General features: G+C 34.5%; 3 protein-coding genes across 9 annotated transcripts; 2 read left to right on the forward strand and 1 right to left on the reverse strand.

Moving 5' to 3' along the window:
• Positions 1 to 124: 124 nt before the first annotated feature.
• Positions 125 to 14,489, forward strand: LOC100632706 (uncharacterized). Of its 7 annotated transcripts, none has more exons than XM_019997094.1 (20): positions 6,716 to 6,843; positions 6,984 to 7,088; positions 7,996 to 8,199; positions 8,431 to 8,543; positions 9,630 to 9,709; positions 9,759 to 9,844; positions 10,249 to 10,324; positions 10,371 to 11,289; positions 11,338 to 11,376; positions 11,440 to 11,478; positions 11,546 to 11,584; positions 11,636 to 11,671; positions 11,722 to 11,766; positions 11,817 to 11,867; positions 11,921 to 11,959; positions 12,033 to 12,083; positions 12,129 to 12,862; positions 13,767 to 13,979; positions 14,026 to 14,158; positions 14,214 to 14,489. In XM_019997094.1, the coding sequence occupies exons 7-17, from the start codon at positions 10,293 to 10,295 to the stop codon at positions 12,513 to 12,515; spliced, it is 1,677 nt and encodes a 558-aa protein (XP_019852653.1). In that variant the 5' UTR covers positions 6,716 to 6,843; positions 6,984 to 7,088; positions 7,996 to 8,199; positions 8,431 to 8,543; positions 9,630 to 9,709; positions 9,759 to 9,844; positions 10,249 to 10,292; the 3' UTR covers positions 12,516 to 12,862; positions 13,767 to 13,979; positions 14,026 to 14,158; positions 14,214 to 14,489. The 7 variants fall into 7 exon arrangements, with proteins under 7 accessions (XP_003386927.2, XP_019852650.1, XP_019852653.1 ...); XM_019997092.1 differs by having other exon boundaries at positions 6,717 to 6,843; positions 9,759 to 10,027; XM_019997093.1 differs by lacking the exon at positions 8,431 to 8,543 and having other exon boundaries at positions 6,717 to 6,843; positions 9,759 to 10,027.
• On the forward strand, positions 3,337 to 6,484 carry LOC109582405 (uncharacterized). The gene is made up of 12 exons (XM_019997087.1): positions 3,337 to 3,636; positions 4,022 to 4,108; positions 4,165 to 5,098; positions 5,147 to 5,185; positions 5,252 to 5,290; positions 5,358 to 5,396; positions 5,448 to 5,483; positions 5,535 to 5,579; positions 5,630 to 5,680; positions 5,734 to 5,772; positions 5,846 to 5,896; positions 5,942 to 6,484. Exons 2-12 carry the CDS (start codon positions 4,065 to 4,067, stop codon positions 6,380 to 6,382), a joined length of 1,758 nt encoding a protein of 585 aa, XP_019852646.1. The 5' UTR covers positions 3,337 to 3,636; positions 4,022 to 4,064; the 3' UTR covers positions 6,383 to 6,484.
• Positions 14,490 to 16,750: 2,261 nt separating the features above from the next.
• Positions 16,751 to 19,226, reverse strand: LOC105312894 (thromboxane-A synthase-like). The gene is made up of 13 exons (XM_019997072.1): positions 19,133 to 19,226; positions 18,992 to 19,091; positions 18,886 to 18,938; positions 18,738 to 18,836; positions 18,586 to 18,682; positions 18,416 to 18,504; positions 18,208 to 18,365; positions 17,804 to 17,946; positions 17,496 to 17,744; positions 17,359 to 17,447; positions 17,178 to 17,315; positions 16,969 to 17,131; positions 16,751 to 16,917 (listed from the first exon to the last, which is right to left on the reverse strand). Exons 1-13 carry the CDS (start codon positions 19,186 to 19,188, stop codon positions 16,843 to 16,845), a joined length of 1,509 nt encoding a protein of 502 aa, XP_019852631.1. The 5' UTR covers positions 19,189 to 19,226; the 3' UTR covers positions 16,751 to 16,842.
• Positions 19,227 to 19,229: the final 3 nt, after the last annotated feature.

Consider the following 19,229-nt stretch of genomic DNA (forward strand, 5'->3'; position numbering starts at 1 on the left):
ATGCTTAGCTTCAGCATCTCTACTGGGACTGGGACTGGGAGTACTGAAACGTGTCACGTGATCAAGCTCTCAAGTATGCGTGGGTGTACAAATGGCTGATGACTATGAGGTACTGGAGCTTCAGTTTAGACCCGATCTCCTTCAACCAGCAGCTCATCTTCTCAATGAACAGTGGCCTAGAAGTTTAGAGACAAGGTCAGTGTAGTTATAATGATTCCCACTTATCATAAAGTTTGGCCTGATTTTGAGGTCATGAATCAATAATGCTTTGATCAAAATCAGCTCAAAATTTTATCTAAACGTAACATATCAGAATGTAGCAAAAATTGACATATCTATCCTGTTCAAGTACATTCATAATTTCCCACAAAGTATGCTAAAGTAATTAACTTTGCAGACGCTACAATAGACATGTACAGATCTTTGGTGCAACTTTTAAAATTTTAAAATGTACAGATTTTTGGTGCAACTGATTTTTGAGTAACTTTAAAAATTCATAAAAAATTAATTTTGATTGGAATTAGCTCAAACTTTCTACACAACATAAGTACATGTATATGTATCAGAAAAAATTATAAAAATGCAAAATTTTCTCTTTTTCACTTTTGACGGAATTTGGCCAAAATCCCTGTACTGTAGTACAGGGACCTTGGCCCAATTTTTGAGTAACTTGAAAAATTCATAAAAAAATTAATTTTGATCGGAATTAGCTCAATTTTCTACACAACATAACTACATGTATACGTACCAGAAAAAAATATAAAAATGCAAAATTCTCACTTTTGACAGAATTTGGCCAAAATCCCTTTGCCTGATTTTTGAGTAACTTTAAAAATTCATAAATAAATTAGTTTTGATTGGAATCAGCTCAAATTTTCTACACAACATAAGAACATGTATATGTATCCGAAAAAATTATAAAAATGAAAATTTCTCTCCTATCAATTTTTGACAAATTTTGGCTAATGACACTGTACTATAGTACAGGGATTTTGACCCGATTTCGGAGCAACTTTAAAAATTCATGAAAAATCCAAATTTGATAGAAATCAGCTCAAATTTTCTACACAACACAAGAACATGTATATGTATCCGAAAAAATTATAAAAATGAAAATTTATCTCCTATCAATTTTTGACAAATTTTGGCTAATGACACTGTACTATAGTACAGGGACTTTGGCCCAATTTTTGAGTAGCTTTAAAAATTCATAAAAAATCCAATTTTGGTCAAAATCAGCTTAAATTTCTTACACAACATAAGTACATGTATATGCATCAGAAAAATTATAAAAATGCAAAATTCTCTCTTTTTTCACTTTTGATGAAATTTGGCCAAAATCCCTGTATGCAGCAACTCCTTAAAATCATAATTTAATTTACATGTATATTGATGTGCTACTTGTTTGAAATCCTGAAAGAAACTTGACAAAAATATTACTCCTATTATATTATAATAGAGTATTACTATCGTGCCTGTGTCTTCTTTTCAAATTTCTTGATTAATTAACCAAATTCCCATTACCATACATAGGAAGCACTCCATTTCTGATAGCAAGACTGACCTACCTGTATCTCTCCTACTAATAACAAAAGACAAGGAGAGAGTGATTGGATTTGTTAGGATATTCAAAGTTGCCAATAGAAGTAATGCTGGACTCATTGAATCACTTGTCATCTCACCTGGCACCACATGATAAGTTAATGTGGCTTTAGAAGCAGAGCATGTGGAGACAAGGTATTTATAACATACAGTATGTGTAACTTGTTTCTGAAATCTGAATAAAGTAACTAGAAGAATGTAAAGCATTTGAAAGGGCTTAGCCCCCAGAGCCATGCTATTGTTGTGCTGTATGTATGAATAGATAATATGTTTTATTAACAAGAGACAACGAGAGAGTGATTGGATTTGCAAAATTGTAATGCAGATTGATCCACTTGTCATTTGAAGGAGCATGGTTCTGGTGATAAAATAAAAGCTTGCCGAGACACATGCAAAGTACTTTATTTATACATGTATAGTTAATATATTGTGGTGAACTATAAATAAAGCTAACAGATATGATATTTCCATGATTTTTTAAATCAATGATGTAATTGTAATTACTAAAATTTATTACTTATCCATGTGCTTATTCTGAATGTTCTAGCCTTCTGAATCTGATCTGTGTAGGTGCATACACATATATTTTCTATCCTTCCATGTTTTTTTCAGTTCTTGTTCTTTTGTTCTTGTTTTGTTGGTCCCTTCTGGCTCTGTTCCTTCTCTTCTTTATTTTGTTTTAGTTTGGAGTGATTACTAACCATTTGTGCTAATCATTGTATTGATTCAGCTCATTTATCACATTATCACTTGTTATTCAATGCACATACATGTACATTGTATCCATTCTACACATGTTGTTTATCTCAGCATACACAAATCTTTGATAAACATAATACTTTTACTGCTGTATATTTTCTAAGACAACTAACCTCATAATACCATCTTGAAAAACCAACCTCAATCCTACATGTACATCATATAGGTTATCACCTATAATATAATAATTGGAATGGAAGTGTTATCTTGCCACTGTCACTTCTAATTATTACAGTCAATGCCCAAGATAAGATGTGGGCTGGCAATAGTAATTGTACTGCCCTAGTCACACCCTGTGGCCTGTGCACTGTGCAGCTGTGTTCAGCTTTTTTTCTTACCTAGCTTACCTAAGCAGTTAGGATATTGATACAATCTGCATCTCATTTCATGTAGTACTATGTACATGTACTGTAATGTACTGTAGATAAAAAGCTTATAATAATGCTTTCTCTTGTTTTCAATGATCATAGAGTGCCTTAAATTAGGTCATTAATTAAGGTAGCTATCATTGATTAGTCACCTAGCTATTCTATGACTTACACCTGTCACAACCTAGCTGTTCTATTCCAGCCTACATGACACACACCTGTCACAACAATAGCAGTGTTTCACATGTAGTTATGACAATCGTGGAAGAGAGATGAGGAGAGATTCATAAAAAGCCACAATTTGCTTTTTATTTTCATTTCTCTATTATAGTTTGTATGTATTACATGCTTGGATATAAGTGCCATATTAGGTACATGCAGCAGTGGCAGCCCTTAGACTCAGGTAACTGCAATATTATTGATGAAACTATATTGTTTAGTTATATAAAGACTTTCATACACGAGACAACTTGTTGCTAGCAACCAAGTGACATGTTGCCGCCAAAAATAGAACATATTTCTATTTTTGGCAACATGTTGCTTACAAGATTTAAGTAACCACAACTGTTGCTAGCAACAAGTTGCCTTAGTGGTATGAAGGCCTTTATACATGTACATCTAGGTCAAGTTGCTGTTGGAGTTCACCTAAATACTTGTTTCAGAATTTATTTGTTTCAGGAATTACGCAGGAGCCCATAAAGAGAGGCTTTGATTTTTTAATAACTTTTTGACAGTTGTGTGGTTTATGTGGGTGGTTGGTATTTTAATTATTCTATTTTTTTACCTAGCCTGCTATATAAAGCGGTGGTGGCAGTGCAGCCTGATTCATTGTCTAAAAATTCTTGACTGTTGTCAAAGATAGTTCTAACTTATAGTGGTCAACTGCTATTCAAGCACTGTCTTGTAGGTCAGTCAGTTTTAAGTAACTTAATGTATATAGTGTCTTATTTATTGTAAGAATCAGTACTGTACAGAGCATTATGGTTGCACAGTGTGAGTGTCCCTTAGCAAAGTCACAGATCATGACAGATGTGGCCTAAAACCTAGATTTTTACAGTTCCCTGATGAGCTACAGGTTTATATGACCTATTGGTTTGGCCAAAAGAAGTCATGATGTGAGCACTGAATGCATTATGGAGACTGGGCTCAAATCCTATTCTTTCATGGTGCATGCTAAGTAATAATCAGTTTGCATGCAGCCATAATTAATTTTGATGACATGCATGCATTAGATCTATATATATTCTGGTTAGATTTTACTAAAATTGTTTCATTATTATATATTATTATAGTTATCTATAGAGAGTTCAACTCAACAGTTTTGAAATTTGAATCATGGCAGAGCTAGTTCAACCTGATTCTAAGAAGCCAGTTGGATGGTAATAGTGAACCACTATAATGTGATTGAAAGATTGATTATTGAATTCCTATATAGGGTAAAAAAAGTAGGTGGTGCATTTTCAAAGGCTGGAAGAGCTGTTGTAAATGTTCCACAGCAATTGTTAGATTTGCAAAGAGATGCAAGTAAAGCTCTTGAGTCTCTATTGAGGAGAGCCTGGGCACATCAAAGGGAATTGAGGATACTCGTCACTGGAAAGACAGGTCAAGGAAAGTCTACCCTCATCAATGGCATTCTTGGTGCTCATGTTGCTGTTGAAGGAGCTGGTGCCAAGAGATGTACAACACAAGTTGAAATGTTTTCAAAAACCATCAAAGGTGTTCCAATCAAAGTCTTTGATTCTCCTGGCTTACAAGATCGCACAGCAAATGAAGAGGAGTACATACAAGGAATGAGAGAAACATGCCAAGAGCTTAGTTTAGTCCTCTACTGCACTAAGATGATTAACACTCGACTAACTGATGATGACAAGAATGCTATGGTTAAGCTAACAAAAGCTTTTGGAGAAAGTTTCTGGAACTATTCTGTGTTTGTCCTCACTTTTGCTAACCTTGAAAATGTTGCAAGAAAAGATGACAGAGATGCTGATGAGGAAGAACCAGATGATGATGATGATGAGGGATGGAAAGAATTAGAAAAAAGAAGATTCATGAGACGGTTGGAGTTATGGAAGAAAGAGCTACAAAATTTCCTCATCAATGAAGTAGGAGTGAGTAAAAAGATTGCTACAAGAATTCCTGTCGTACCAACTGGAGACAACAAAAAAAACCGAAAAAGCAAGGAGTTTCTCCGTCTTCCTGACCGTGACAACTGGTTTAACAATTTTTGGGAAGCATGCTGCCTTCGAGTTAAAGAAACACGTCTTTTCCTTCAAATAAACAGCGATCGTATGGTTGCAAAAGATGAGGGTGATAATGATGATCCTGATGATGAAGAAGAAGATGATGACGATAATGAAGAACCTTCTAAAGTCAGTATCTTATATTTATAGCAATAATCTTAAATATCATCAATATAGGCCTTGTCACCAGAAGAAGAGAAAAAGGACCTTGAAGAAGTAATAGCTATAATAGTCTTAGCATTATTATTCTTATCATCATTATAATCATTACAACTTCCCTAGAAATTGGAGACAATTAAAGGATTCGAAACTGCTCGTAATGTTAGTATCTAAAAATAAAAATGCACAATTATAAGCTTAAACACAATGTATATTTTGTATCTTATAGAGTATCATAAAACTTCAGCAGCAATCAAAAGAAGAAAGGGTAATATACTGTACAAACTGTAACTTAATTTTTTTATTTTCAAATATTTAGAAGACTCCAGAACCTATGAAACCTAGGCCTTTATCAGTGAGCTGAAAATTCATAAAGAATTAAGACATTATGTTTATGTGCATATAGAATTATCAAGTACAACATAATCCAACAAAGAAGAAAGAAGTACCGGTACAATAGAAATTTGGCCCATGCTATAATATTATAATGAACTTGTATAGAATAAGATGACTAGGACAAGAGGTGCTTCAGAACCTGATGAACCCCCACAGGTATAGAAATACAAACTGAGAGTAATAACCAATAAATTGTATCATTTCATTAGCTAGCAGTTTCAAATGGTTATTCAACACCCAGAAATAAGGTATGCAATAGCATACATTATGCTACACAACTTTATGGCATATCATGATTATTCTGTTTTCCTAATAATATAGACTCCTCCACCAACTGTTTCTCCAAAACCAGTTCGTCGAAAAATGAAAGAAGTAATCCGTCACACATAATTCAATGTTTCATTTTAATTACAATAGAGTAGCTATGGATTACCTACAATTCCAATGGATGCCTTAAAGCCAGGAGCTACCTATATAAAGCCAATGCCTCCTCCATCCCCTTCAAAGGGTTCCCCAAATCATTCCCCAACTCCTGCAAGGATAACAAAAGAAGCATCCCCTCCCTCTTCTCCTCCTCTATTGCAGCTACAATCCATATCACAAAATGGAGTACCCATAGTTGATGCAGTTCAGCCCAGTGAGCCCGCAGTTTCTGTTAGTAAATCCGTTCAAGTCACTAATCATCTTGTGAACCAAGATATTCACATTCATCCCACTCTTGTCAAGGAGGTTGCCGTTGAGACCGTCAGAAGAGGTTTCGGTGAATCTGTTGCTGATGCATGTAGAGCAGCTTTTGATACCGTGATTAAAAAACCATCAAAATGGTTTGTAGGATTGTTTAAAAAAAAGAAGAAGTAGCAGCCTAAAAATAATGACTATTATGAATTTGCTAATTTATGCTATTAATTCTTAATGATAAGTGCTTTTTGTTACTTTTATTTAAAGTAAATCTATAAAACATTTTGTCTATCACAAGTGTGTAGGCGGTGTGTGTATACTTTAGCCTTAGGTGTGGTGATAGTGGTCATGTGGCTTCTTACATGCAAATGGCTGTTGACTATAGACCACCCTAGGCGTGAATTGGAAAAGTTATGAATTTCATTAATTTTATATACGGTACCCGCCCACAGATCATAATTGGCTGCCATTTTGGTTGGCAAGTTTATTATGGAAGTCAATGGAGGCACGAAGAAAATGCCTCACTTACCTGCTTTAGCTCTATCAATAGCTAAAAAGCGCTTGTTATAAGAAAGAACAGCTGCCTCTAAGCTTCTCCTGTGAAGGATTTGGTCAAATTTGCTCCAGAATTCTTAATACAGGTTTGTTTTTATGTCGACCCGTTTGTTCTCCATTGAAAGTTGCCAACCAAAATGGCGGCCGGAATTTATTTCATCCTAAACCACGCCTTACAACTGTAAAAATTTCTAATAATCTTCCTACGCATTCAATTCTCGCCTAGGGTGGTCTATAAGATACTAGATCTAGAGCTTCAGTTTAGACCTGATCTCCTTGAGCCAGCAGCTCATCTTCTCAATGAACAGTGGCCTAGAAGCTTAGAGGCAAGGTCAGTGTAGTTATAATAATTTTTTTTAAATTGAAAGTACAAGTCAATAAATTCTAGGTAACATCAGGGCATGTGTATCAAAAGATTTATAAAATTTGAACATTGTTGCTATTAGCCATTGCAATACCAAGTTTAAAACAACTTTTTATGTTTTGATGGGAATGACTTCAATAAATGGAAAATTATTTCCAGTCTGTTTCAGGGGTATATCCAGAAATTGAAAAGGGAAGTGCTGAGGGCACATGAAGTGTGCCGTTATTTTGGCCACACCCTTTTTAAGGCGGTACCAAGTTTGAGCTGATTCCAATCAAAATTAAATTTTACAAATTTTTAAAATTAGTCAAAAATTGGGTCCTAGCCACTTCTTGGCCAAATTTTGCCAAAAATGACTAGGAGAGAATTCTCCATTTTTATAATTTCTTCTGATACATATATGTTTTTTTAATTTTGTGAAGCAAATTTGAGCTAATTGCAACCAATTTTGGATTTTTTGCAAATTTTTGAAAGTGACTCAAAATTTTAGCCAATGTATGTATTTGGCCAAATTTTGACAAAATTTTTTAAGGAAGTTTTTCATTTTTATATTTTTTCTGATGCATGTACGTGTTTTTATGTTGTGTAGCACGTTTGAGCTGATTTTAACCAAATTTGAATTTTAAAAAATTTTTAAGTTGCTTGAAATGCCATGTACTGTATTGTAGATCTAGTGCTTGCCAGTTCATGAAGCATGCTTTTAGTTCACTTAGCATGCTTTGCAGGAAACCCTGTATTAATGTTTCACTTGTTTCAAATTAACATAAATATAGTTGCTATTGTAGATTTCGTTACTATTTCTTAAATAATTACTATTGGTTTGTGCCTTGATTTCAAATTTCTTAATTAATCGAATTCTCATTACCATACATAGGAAGCACTCCATTGCTGATAGCAAGACTGACCTACCTGTATCTCTCTTACCAATAACAAAAGACAAGGAGAGAGTGATTGGATTTGTTAGGATATTCAAAGTTGCCAATAGAAGTAATGCTGGACTCATTGAATCACTTGCCATCTCACCTGACACCACATGAGAAGTTAATGTGGCTTTAGATGCAGAGCATGTGGAGACAAGGTATTTATAACATACAGTATGTGTAACTTGTTTCTGAAATCTGAAGAAAGTAACTAGGAGAATGTAAAGCATTTGAAAGGGCTTAGCCCCCAGAGCCATGCTATTGTTGTGCTGTAGTGTATGAATGGGATATTGGAGATAAGCTACATTTTTGTAATTAAGTTTTAATAACCCTATAATAATTATCTGCTTACATAAAATTCATCTTATTTTAATTTGTTTTATAACAAGAGACAAGGAGAAAGTGATTGGATTTGCAAAATTGTAATGCAGATTGATCCACTTGTCATTTGAAGGAGCATGGTTCTGGTGATAAAATGAAAGCTTGCCGAGACACATGCAAAGTACTTTATTTATACATGTAGATGTAGTTAATATACTGTGGTGAACTATAAATAAAGCTAACAGATATGATTTATCTATGATTTCTTTATTAATAATGTATTTTATGAAATTGTAATTACTAAAAATTACTTATCCATGTGCTTATTCTAAATGTTTTAGCCTTCTGAATCTGATCTGTGTAGGTGCATACACATATATTTTCTATCCTTCCATGTTTTGTTCAGTTCTTGGGTTTTTGTTCTTGTTTTGTTGGTCCCTTCTGGCTCTGTTCCTTCTCTTCTTTATTTTGTTTTGGTTTGAAGTGATTGCCAACTGTTTGTGCTAATCATTGTATTATTGATTCAGCTCATTTATCACATTATCACTTGTCATTCAACACATATACATTGTATCTATTCTATACATGTTGTTTATCTCAGCATACACTAATCTTTGATAACTCTATACTTTTACTGCTATATATTTTCAAAGACAACGTACCTCATAAAAAGTCATAATATACCATCTTGAAAAACAAACCTCAATCCTACATGTACATCATATAGGTTATCACCTATAATATAATAATTGGAGTGGAAGTGTTATCTTGCCAATGTCACTTCTAATTATTACAGTCAATGCCCAAGATAAGATGTGGGCTGGCAATAGTAATTGTACTGCCCTAGTCACACCCTGTGGCCTGTGCACTGTGCAGCTGTGTTCAGCTTTTTTGCCTACCTAGCTTGCCTAAGCAGTTAGGATATTGATATAATCTGCATCTCATTTCATGTAGTACTATGTACATGTACTGTAATGTACTGTAGATAAAAAGCTTATAATAATAATGCTTTCTCTTGTTTTCAATGATCATAGAGTGCCTTAAATTAGGTCATTAATTAAGGTAGCTATCATTGATTAGTCACCTAGCTATTCTATGACTTACACCTGTCACAACCTAGCTGTTCTATTCCAGCCTACATGACACACACCTGTCACAACAATAGCAGTGTTTCACATGTAGTTATGACAATCATGGAAGAGAGATGAGGAGAGATTCATAAAAAGCCCGGCACAATTTGCTTTTTATTTTCATTTCTCTATTATAGTTTGTATGTATTACATGCTTGGATATAAGTGCCATTAGGTACATGCAGCAGTGGCAGCTCTCAACCTCATGTAGCCTCAGGTAACCATAGTATTTTTGATGAAGTTATATTGTTTAACTATAATAATAGGTCAAGTTGCCGCTAGAGTTCAGATATATGCTTGTTTTAGAATCTATTAATTGTTTTAGGAATTAGGAGCCCATGAAGAACAAGAGGTTCTGATTTTTTGACAGTTGTGTGGTTTGTGGGAGTGGTTGGTATCTAGTATTTTACCCAGCCAGCTATATAAAGCAGTGGTGGCAGTGAAGCCAGATTCATAATTCATTGCCTAAAAGTTCTTGACTGGTGTCAAAGATAGTTCTAACTTAAAGTGGTCAACTGCTGTTAAGCACAGTCTTGTAGGTTCAGTCAGTTTTAAGTAATTTAATCTAGATTGTAGTGTGCTAGTGTCTTATCTATTGTAAGACTCAAGACCCAAGTGCTGTACAGAGCATGGTTGCACAGTGGCCCTTAGCAAAGTCATAGATCATGACAGATGTGGCCTAAACGGGCCACTATGCCCCAACCAATCATCATGGCTAGATTTTACTTAAATTGTTTCATTTTTATTGATCTACAGAGAGTTCAATTAAAGTTCAACTCAACAGTTTGAAAATTAAAATTATGGAAGAGCTGCCTAAAAAGCCAGTTGGACGGTATTTAATGATTATAATTGATTTTAATTTCTTGCTAACAATATAGGGTCAAACAAATGACTGGTGCTTTTTCAAAGGCTGGAAAAACTTTTGTGAATGCTCCACGGCACTTGTTAGATTTGCAAAGAGATGCAAGTAAAGCTCTTGAGTCTCTATTGAGGCGAGCCTGGGCACATCAAAGGGAATTGAGGATACTGGTCACTGGAAAGACAGGCCAAGGAAAGTCTACCCTCATTAATGGCATTCTAGGTGCTCATGTTGCTGTTGAAGGAGCTGGTGCTAAGAGATGTACAACACACGTTGAAATGTTTTCAAAAACGATCAAAGGTGTTCCAATCAAAGTCTTTGATTCTCCTGGCTTACAAGATCGCACAGCAAATGAAGAGGAGTACATACAAGGAATGAGAGAAACATGCCAAGAGCTTAGTTTAGTCCTCTACTGCACTAAGATGATTAACACTCGTCTAACCGATGATGACAAGAATGCTATGGTCAAGCTAACAAAAGGTTTTGGAGAAAGTTTCTGGAACTATTCTGTGTTTGTCCTCACTTTTGCTAACCTTGAAAATGTCACAAGAAAAGATGACAGAGATGCTGATGAGGAAGAACCAGATGAAGATAATGTGGAAGCATGGAAAGAATTAGAAAAAAGAAGATTCATGAGACGGTTGGAGTTATGGAAGGAAGAGCTACAAAATTTCCTCATCAATGAAGTAGGAGTGAGCAAAAAGATTGCTGTCAGAATTCCTGTCATACCAACTGGAGACAACAAAAAGTCCTATGACAATGTAGAGTTTCTTCGTCTCCCTGACCGTGACAACTGGTTTAACAATTTTTGGGAAGCATGCTGCCTGCGAGTTAAGGAAACACGTCTTTTCCTTCAAATAAACAGCAATCGCATGGTTGAAAAAGACAATGGTGATGATGATGGAGAAGAAGATGATAATACTGAAGAACCTTCTACAGTTAGTGTGTTATATTGTTATAGCAATTGTTAACTATCATTGATATAGGCCTTGTCACCAGAAGAAGAGAAAAGGGACGTTAAAGAAGTAATAGCTATAATAGTCTTAGCATTATTCTTATCATCATTATAATCATTACAACTTCCCTAGAAATTGGAGACAATTGAAAGATTCAAAACTGCTCGTAATGTTAGTATCTAAAAATAAAAATGCACAATTATAAGCTTAAACACAATCTATATCTTGTATCTTATAGAGTTTCATAAAACTTCAGCAGAAATCTGAAGAAGAAAGGGTAATATACTAAACAAACTGTGACTTAATTTTTTTATTTTCAAATATTTAGAAGATTCCAGAACCTATGAAACCTAGGCCTTTAATGGTAAGTTAAAAATTTATAATGAACTAAGACACTATGTACATGTGATATAGAATTATCAAGTACAACATAATCCAACAAAAAAGAAAGAAGCACCGGTATAATAGAAATTTGACCCATGCTATAATATTGTAATGAACTTGTTTAGATTAAGATGACAAGGACAAGAGGTGCTTCAGAACCTGATGAACCCCCACAGGTATAGAAATACAAACTGAGAGTAATAACCAATAAATTGTATCATTTCATTAGCTAGCAGTTTCAAATGGTTATTCAACACCCAGAAATAAGGTATGCAATAGCATACATTATGCTACACAACTTTATGGCATATCATGATTGTTCTGTTTTCCTAATAATATAGACTCCTCCACCAACTGTTTCTCCAAAACCAGTTCGTCGAAAAATGAAAGAAGTAATCCATCATGCATAATTCAATGTTTCATTTTAATTACAATAGAGTAGCTATGGATTACCTACAATTCCAATGGATGCCTTAAAGCCAGGAGCTACCTATATAAAGCCAATGCCTCCTCCATCCCCTTCAAAGGGTTCCCCAAATCATTCCCCAACTCCTGCAAGGATAACAAAAGAAGCATCCCCTCCCTCTTCTCCTCCTCTATTGCAGCTACAATCCATATCACAAAATGGAGTACCCATAGTTGATGCAGTTCAGCCCAGTGAGCCCGCAGTTTCTGTTAGTAAATCCGTTCAAGTCACTAATCATCTTGTGAACCAAGATATTCACATTCATCCCACTCTTGTCAAGGAAGTTGCCGTTGAGACCGTCAGAAGAGGTTTCAGTGAAGCTTGTGCTGATGCATGTAGAGCAGCTTTTGATAATTAAAAAACCATCAAAATGGTTAGTAGGATTTTTTAAAAAAAGAAGAAGTAGTAGCCTAAAATTAATGACTATTATGAATTTGCTAGTTTAATGCTATTAATTCTTAACGATGAGTCCTTTTTGTTACTATTATTTAGAGAAGAATCTATTAAAAAAACATTTTTGTCTATCACAAGTGTGTAGGTGGTGTGTGTATACTTTAGCCTTAGGTGTGGTGATAGTGGTCATATGGCTTCTTACATGCAAATGGCTGATGACTATGAGGTACTAGAGCTTCAGTTTAGACCTGATCTCCTTGAACCAGCAGCTCATCTTCTCAATGAGCAGTGGCCTAGAAGCTTAGAGGCAAGGTCAGTGTAGTTATGATAATTAAAAAAAATTAAAAGTACAAGTCAATAAATTCTAGATAACATCAGGGCATGCATATAGTCTACGTGTATGTGTATCAAAATATTTATAAAATTTGAAAGTTGTTGCTATTAGCCATTGCAATACCAAGTTTAAAACAACTTTTTATGTTTTGATGGGAATGACTTCAATAAATGGAAATTATCTCCAGCCTATTTCAGGGGAATATCCAGAAATTGCTGAGGGCACATGAAGTGTACCATTATTTTGGGCACACCTTTTTTAGGGCAGTACCAAATTTGAGCTGATTCGAATCAAAATTAAATTTTTAAAATTAGTCAAAAATTGGGTCCTAGCTGCTTCTTGGCCAAATTTTGCCAAAAATGACTAGAAGAGAATTCTCCATTTTTATAATTTCTTCTGATACATATATGTTTTTTTAATTTTGTGAAGCAAATTTGAGCTAATTGCAACCAATTTTGGATTTTTACAAATTTTTGAAAGTGACTCAAAATTTTAGCCAATGTATGTATTTGGCCAAATTTCAACAAAATTTGTTAAAGAAATTTTTCATTTTTATATTTTTTTTCTGATGCATGTATGTGTTCTTATGTTGTGTAGCACGTTTGAGCTGATTTTAACCAAAGTTGAATTTAAAATTTTTTTTAAGTTGCTTGAAATGCCATGTACTGTATTGTAGATCTAGTGCTTGCCAGTTCATGAAGCATGCTTTTAGCTCACTTAGCATGCTTTGCAGGAAACCCTGTATTAATGTGCTGCTTGTTTCAAATGAACATAAATATAATTGCTATTGTAGATTTCGTTAGTATTTCTTAAATAATTACTATTGGTTTGTGCCTTGATTTCAAATTTCTTAATCAACCGAATTCTCATTACCATACATAGGAAGCACTCCATTGCTGATAGCAAGACTGACCTACCTGTATCTCTCTTACTAATAACAAAAGACAAGGAGAGAGTGATTGGATTTGTTAGGATATTCAAAGTTGCCAATAGAAGTAATGCTGGACTCATTGAATCACTCGTCATCTCACCTGACTTGAGAAGGTGTGGCTTTGGACATCGCCTAATGGAAGCAGCTGAAGCACATGTAAAGAGGTAATTAATTAAGCTTGACTTTATACAAGTACATTATTATTGTTAGATTAGGGTATACTACCATGCATCTGTCAACTAATGATCAGCATATCTTTTATAAACGGATTGGATACATTGAGAGCACACCAGTTAATGCTGTAAGGAGATGCACAGCTATACATCAAACTAGTGATGATGAAGTGAGTTGTTTAATAGTCAAAACATGATAAAGTTCATTGTGTGCCTATTATATAGGATGATTCTTCATATAATGAAGCAATAGATGAGCCTCTTCCTGAACCCTCTCCTAATGTTATTGACACTACTAATACTCCAATAGCCTCTTCCCTTCCTCCTCCTCCTCCTCCTCCTCCTCCCCCTCCTCTATTGGTTCCTAAAATTGATGATACTACTGTCACTAAGTGGTATATTAAACACTTATAATAAACGTTATTTTTTATAATTTCAGTCTATTTACTGTGTCCATGTTTTTGAATCTTATCAACACTAATGTTCCCAATTGTTATAAAATTATCGTGCCTTTGTGTGACGACTGTGCATTGCATTTTATAAACAATTTTTAATATTCAGTATACTTGCATGTTAGTTAAAAACAGTATTGGAACTCCGTTTATTAACAAGCTGTCCCAGTGCTGTCAACAATCAACACTGAAATTGAAACTTATTTTTATACTTATTAGCCAGTCATTGAGTGTTGGTAGAGGGTTGCAGTCACTTGCAGTTATTATGATTCGAGGAGCCAAGCAAATTCTACTTATTTCATTTCCAGCTCTCTTAGTCCTCATCTGGGACTACCTCATGTATTCACACAACTATCTCTTTCGCTTCTCAATGAACACCACTACAGATCCCTCCATACAGTGGTATGTCAAATTGATAACATCTTACTTGGGATTTCTACTTTTTCCATTCTTTGGAGTTTTAGCTGATGTATGGATTGGAAGACATAAAGCTATTTTGTATGGTATATTCTTGTGTTTTGTAGCATGGATCATAGGAGGCATTGGTATTATTGTTTATACTCTCTATACTAATCAACCAATCCTGTGGACCATATGGAGCATTGCCTTCTTATTTCAATTAGCTGGCTACTCAAACTTTAGAGTAAACGCTATTCAGTACAATATTGATCAGGTTGTTGGAGCTTCAGCTGATAAGCTGAGCACTATAATATGCTGGCATTCTGCTGCTGTACCTATCACACGTTGCTTCATTCATGCTCTAAAATGCAGTCCTCTGGATAAATATTATATCATATTCATTACATCAGGTATAGCAATAGCTATTGTAATGGTTTCTCATTCCTTGTTCAAGCACAAGCTAGAGAATATATCTCTTATTAAGAACCCAATCAAACTGATAGTGAAAGTGTTGAGCTATGCCAGAAAGCACAAGTATCCTGAGAGTCGAAGTGCTTTGACCTATTGGGTGAATGAGACTCCTTCACGATTGGATCTAGCAAAGGAGAAATATGGCGGGCCCTTCACCGAGGAAGAGGTAGAAGATGTTAAGACCATTTTTCGCATACTTCCATTACTGATTGGAGTGGTTGGGTTTGCCTGTAGCGATGATCACACATCAAATGCACACACAAACTTAATAGCAAACGATAAATCCTTATCCTGCTTCCTGTCACTTGAATCAGTCTTTTTCTTCATCAATACTGTTCTCCTACTACTATATTTATTTGTATTTCGAATGTGCTGTCGTAAGTACATACCAAGTATGCTTGTTAGAATGGGACTTGGTCTGATATTTGCTTTGGGATCGACTGTATTCAAAACTATCCTATTTAATACCGATCATGAGATTCATTACGTACAAAAGCTACTGTTTATACCACAAGGGTTGCTACAGGCAATTGCATGTGCTTTGATAGTTCCAGCTTCACTGGAATTCACTGTAGCTCAATCCCCTGTATACATGAGAGGGATCATGGTCTCAATGTGGATTGCTTCTTGGAGTGTGGGCTATTTCATAAGCACCATAATCAAATTCTCATTTGATTGTGAGGGTAGATTCATTTGCAAAAATTTTAACTTATACTTAACTGAGAGCATCACGGTTTGTATTATAATAATAATCTTCATTTTGTTGGCTAAACGCTATAAGTACCGTGTTAGAGACAATGATGCTAATATTTACCAGATTGCCGAGGATTATTATCAAAGATACATAGATATAGAGCAAGCAAAGGATGATGCACAATCATGAACTGATAATATGTTTACTCCTCACTCCTGTTTCTATAATAACATTACTTTGTTAGTTTTGAATCTTAATAATTTTTAATCGTTATTTTTAATCAAGACTGGTGCATTCACAATGTTAACATTGAAAGCTACATAAACTGTAATCATAGAGCTAGAACTGTAGTTTTCATTGTTATCAAGTTAACTAGAGCATGTGTTGTTACACAACATTCATTGCTATTATCACAACAATACATACATCATGAACTGCACAGTATGACTAGGAATATATTTCTACCACTTGTTTACACCTTGAGGTGCGAACAAGACTGCTTGTAAATTTTAATTAAACACAGGAAGTGCCTTGAAGTGCGAACAAGAGTATACAGGAAGTGCTTTGAGGTGTGAAAAAGAGTGCTTGTAATTAAACACAGGAAGTACTATTTTATTTTTAAATATAATTTTGCTATATTTATCAAAAATGAACTATGCATTTTTATTCTGAGGAAAGAGATGCCATGAGCAAGAGAGTAGTGACCTTTGAATAGGAACAAGTATAAACTAGTTTAAACCTAGAAATTTACTACATACAACTTTGTATTTTTGTAAAGGAAAATACTTTATTTCATATTTTGTGGCATATAAAACTTTAAAAAACTTTTAAAAGTCATCTATTTGTTTTTAACTTTTATAAAAATTCCATTCACTGGTAAATGCAAAATGCCTAACTTGAACTTCAGTGGTACCTAAAAGTATACGTAACATCATAACAAACATGCATGTACAATAAACCTAACCTGAGTATCAGGTGATCTTTCAAACCTATACTTCCTCAATATACTCACTAAACATGCTTTAGCCTCCATTAGTGCAAACCTCATACCAATACAACTCCTTGGTCCCCAACCAAATGGAATATGAGACAAAGGATTCCTACCCTCCTTGCCTTCTGGACTAAACCTATGGTAACAAAACATTATTTTTAATTCTCTAAATTCTCAAATACCTGCTTGGTTTAAATGCATATGGCTGATCCCAATATTCTGGTGAGTAGTGTAGGTATTGAATAGGAAGTATAACATTGCAACCTTTAAGAAAAGTAACACCATTGATTGTACAGGTTTCCTTGCATACTCGAATGGTACTATAAATTATTTATTAATATAGATATTTTTAATATAGCTCACATAGGTGAAGGTGGGTACATGCGCAGTGCCTCCTGAATGACCCAATCAAGATAAGGAATATTCTGTGAAGCATCATACAATGAAGCATCCTAATAAATATTAATAAAAAATAGGCATTATATCAATATGCTACTAACTTCATTTTCCTGATAGTAGTTATCAATAGCTTCACATAACCGTTCTTGTTCATCAGGATTGAGTGCTAGGAGATACGTGGTGTAGGCAAGAGTGCTGGCGGTTGTTTCGTATCCAGCAGCCATAAAGTCGAAGCAGAGCCCTACAATCTGATCACTAGTTAGTTTATTCCTTGATTCACTTGAACTCTCTGAATCATTTTCATCATCTGGTGCTCTGGCATCCATTAACAATTGAAGAAAATCATTAAACTATCGTATGCATAAAAAATTAAAAATATCATTTTGACAATTAAATTGTCATTGCTAACCTTTTCCCTGCTATTTTCTAATTGCCCTTCTCTTGATTTGATGATCTGTAATGATGTTTCATTAATATACTTCATGTGATTGCTCAATGGTAAAATTTTTGAAGCCATTGCATTGAGAAATTTTGACAGAAGAGGAAAATGAGCTAAAAATAAATATACAAATATTATTATCGAAATAATAAATAATAATTACACTTACAAGCTATGTTACTATTAGATTATTATAACAACTGGGGCAACCCACAATAGTTGACTGGTATTTAAAGGATTGAATGGTTTATCATTTCTGCAAGGCCTTTTGGCTCCCAATTCTTTTAGCTCTTACAAATTTTTTGAAAGGGCTTTAAAACTCAGGTGACAGCCTGCACATTATTGAATTCTAACAAATAAATAATTCAGCTTACAATTCAGAATTTCTTCACCTACAAATACTGATTCATCAATATCATTAAAAAGTCCAGCAGCTGCTTCAGCAAGTAAACTTCCTTCACCTTTCAACAAATGAACCTCAGAACCAAATGCCACAGCAAGCATAACCTCTAAAGTGAACTTATTATACAATCTATCAAAAATAAAATAACAACTTGATAATCATGAAAATTGTTGTTGTACTTTAAAATATTAAAACTCTGTCCTTTATTACTGATTTCTTCCATGACAGTATTCAGCGTTTGACAACTTTTCTCAATTAAAGGCATCATCTGTATTAAGCCAATTCATAAAAACAGATATATGTTACCTCACCATTTTCAGTTTTTTGCTTGAAAAGGTAGGAGTTACAATGCGCCGGATACGCTTCCAATCATCATCCAATTCGAAAAGCAAACCAGATCCAATGTGATTATCTTTACGTACTTTGGACATTGCATAAGGCTCTCTCTATACACCAATTGTTGTCTTAATGCAGTGTATACTACTATTTATATGCCCTTACTTGAGCATTGCCATAAAATGATCAAACTTTTTGACTGTTACTTCCTTTATCATGTCAAGATCAGCAACTACCATATTTACTGCTGTACCAGCATAATACCTATCATAATTACCAAAAATAAAATGACAATCATTCATTTGAAGTTTACCCAAACACTTTCCCATTCTCAGAAATCCACTTTTCAAGGACCTTCACATAGCCCTAGAGCAATAATAAGACAGTTTATGCCTCTTGAATTCATGTAACCTGCTTACTAGCTTTAAGACAACTAATCCATTTCCAAAGAAAGGTATGACAGGATGAGGGTGAGGTACACCTATTCTCTTAAGAATGCCATAAGGAGCATGGTAGAAGCTATTAATAATAAGTAGAACGATGATCAATATGATACTTACTAATACCACCAATAAACAAGAACCAAAGGCAGGAAAAGGATCACTAACTGCCACATTGATTACCAGCTAATTAGCACCACAACTGATTTCAAAAAGA

The sequence above is a fragment of the Amphimedon queenslandica genome, unplaced genomic scaffold (genome assembly GCF_000090795.2).
Source record: "Amphimedon queenslandica unplaced genomic scaffold, v1.1 AMPQUscaffold_13385, whole genome shotgun sequence".
NCBI classification, from domain to species: Eukaryota; Metazoa; Porifera; class Demospongiae; order Haplosclerida; family Niphatidae; genus Amphimedon; species Amphimedon queenslandica.

What these genes read in the sequence shown, in the direction of transcription:
- LOC109582405 (XM_019997087.1), top strand. Translation starts at nt 4,065, where the DNA reads ATGGCAGAGCTAGTTCAACCTGATTCTAAGAAGCCAGTTGGATG. An exon ending in TCTAAGAAGCCAGTTGGATG is followed by an intron (nt 4,109 to 4,164) that starts GTAATAGTGAAC and finishes ATTCCTATATAG; the next exon opens with GGTAAAAAAAGTAGGTGGTG. An exon ending in GATTCGAAACTGCTCGTAAT is followed by an intron (nt 5,291 to 5,357) that starts GTTAGTATCTAA and finishes TGTATCTTATAG; the next exon opens with AGTATCATAAAACTTCAGCA.
- LOC100632706 (XM_003386879.3), top strand. Translation starts at nt 8,178, where the DNA reads ATGCAGAGCATGTGGAGACAAG. An exon ending in AGAAATCTGAAGAAGAAAGG is followed by an intron (nt 11,585 to 11,635) that starts GTAATATACTAA and finishes TCAAATATTTAG; the next exon opens with AAGATTCCAGAACCTATGAA. An exon ending in TTCGTCGAAAAATGAAAGAA is followed by an intron (nt 12,084 to 12,128) that starts GTAATCCATCAT and finishes TAATTACAATAG; the next exon opens with AGTAGCTATGGATTACCTAC.
- LOC105312894 (XM_019997072.1), bottom strand. Translation starts at nt 19,188, where the DNA reads ATGTGGCAGTTAGTGATCCTTTTCCTGCCTTTGGTTCTTGTTTATTGG. An exon ending in AGGTGAAGAAATTCTGAATT is followed by an intron (nt 17,947 to 18,207) that starts GTAAGCTGAATT and finishes ATTTATTTTTAG; the next exon opens with CTCATTTTCCTCTTCTGTCA. An exon ending in AAAGATCACCTGATACTCAG is followed by an intron (nt 16,918 to 16,968) that starts GTTAGGTTTATT and finishes GTATACTTTTAG; the next exon opens with GTACCACTGAAGTTCAAGTT.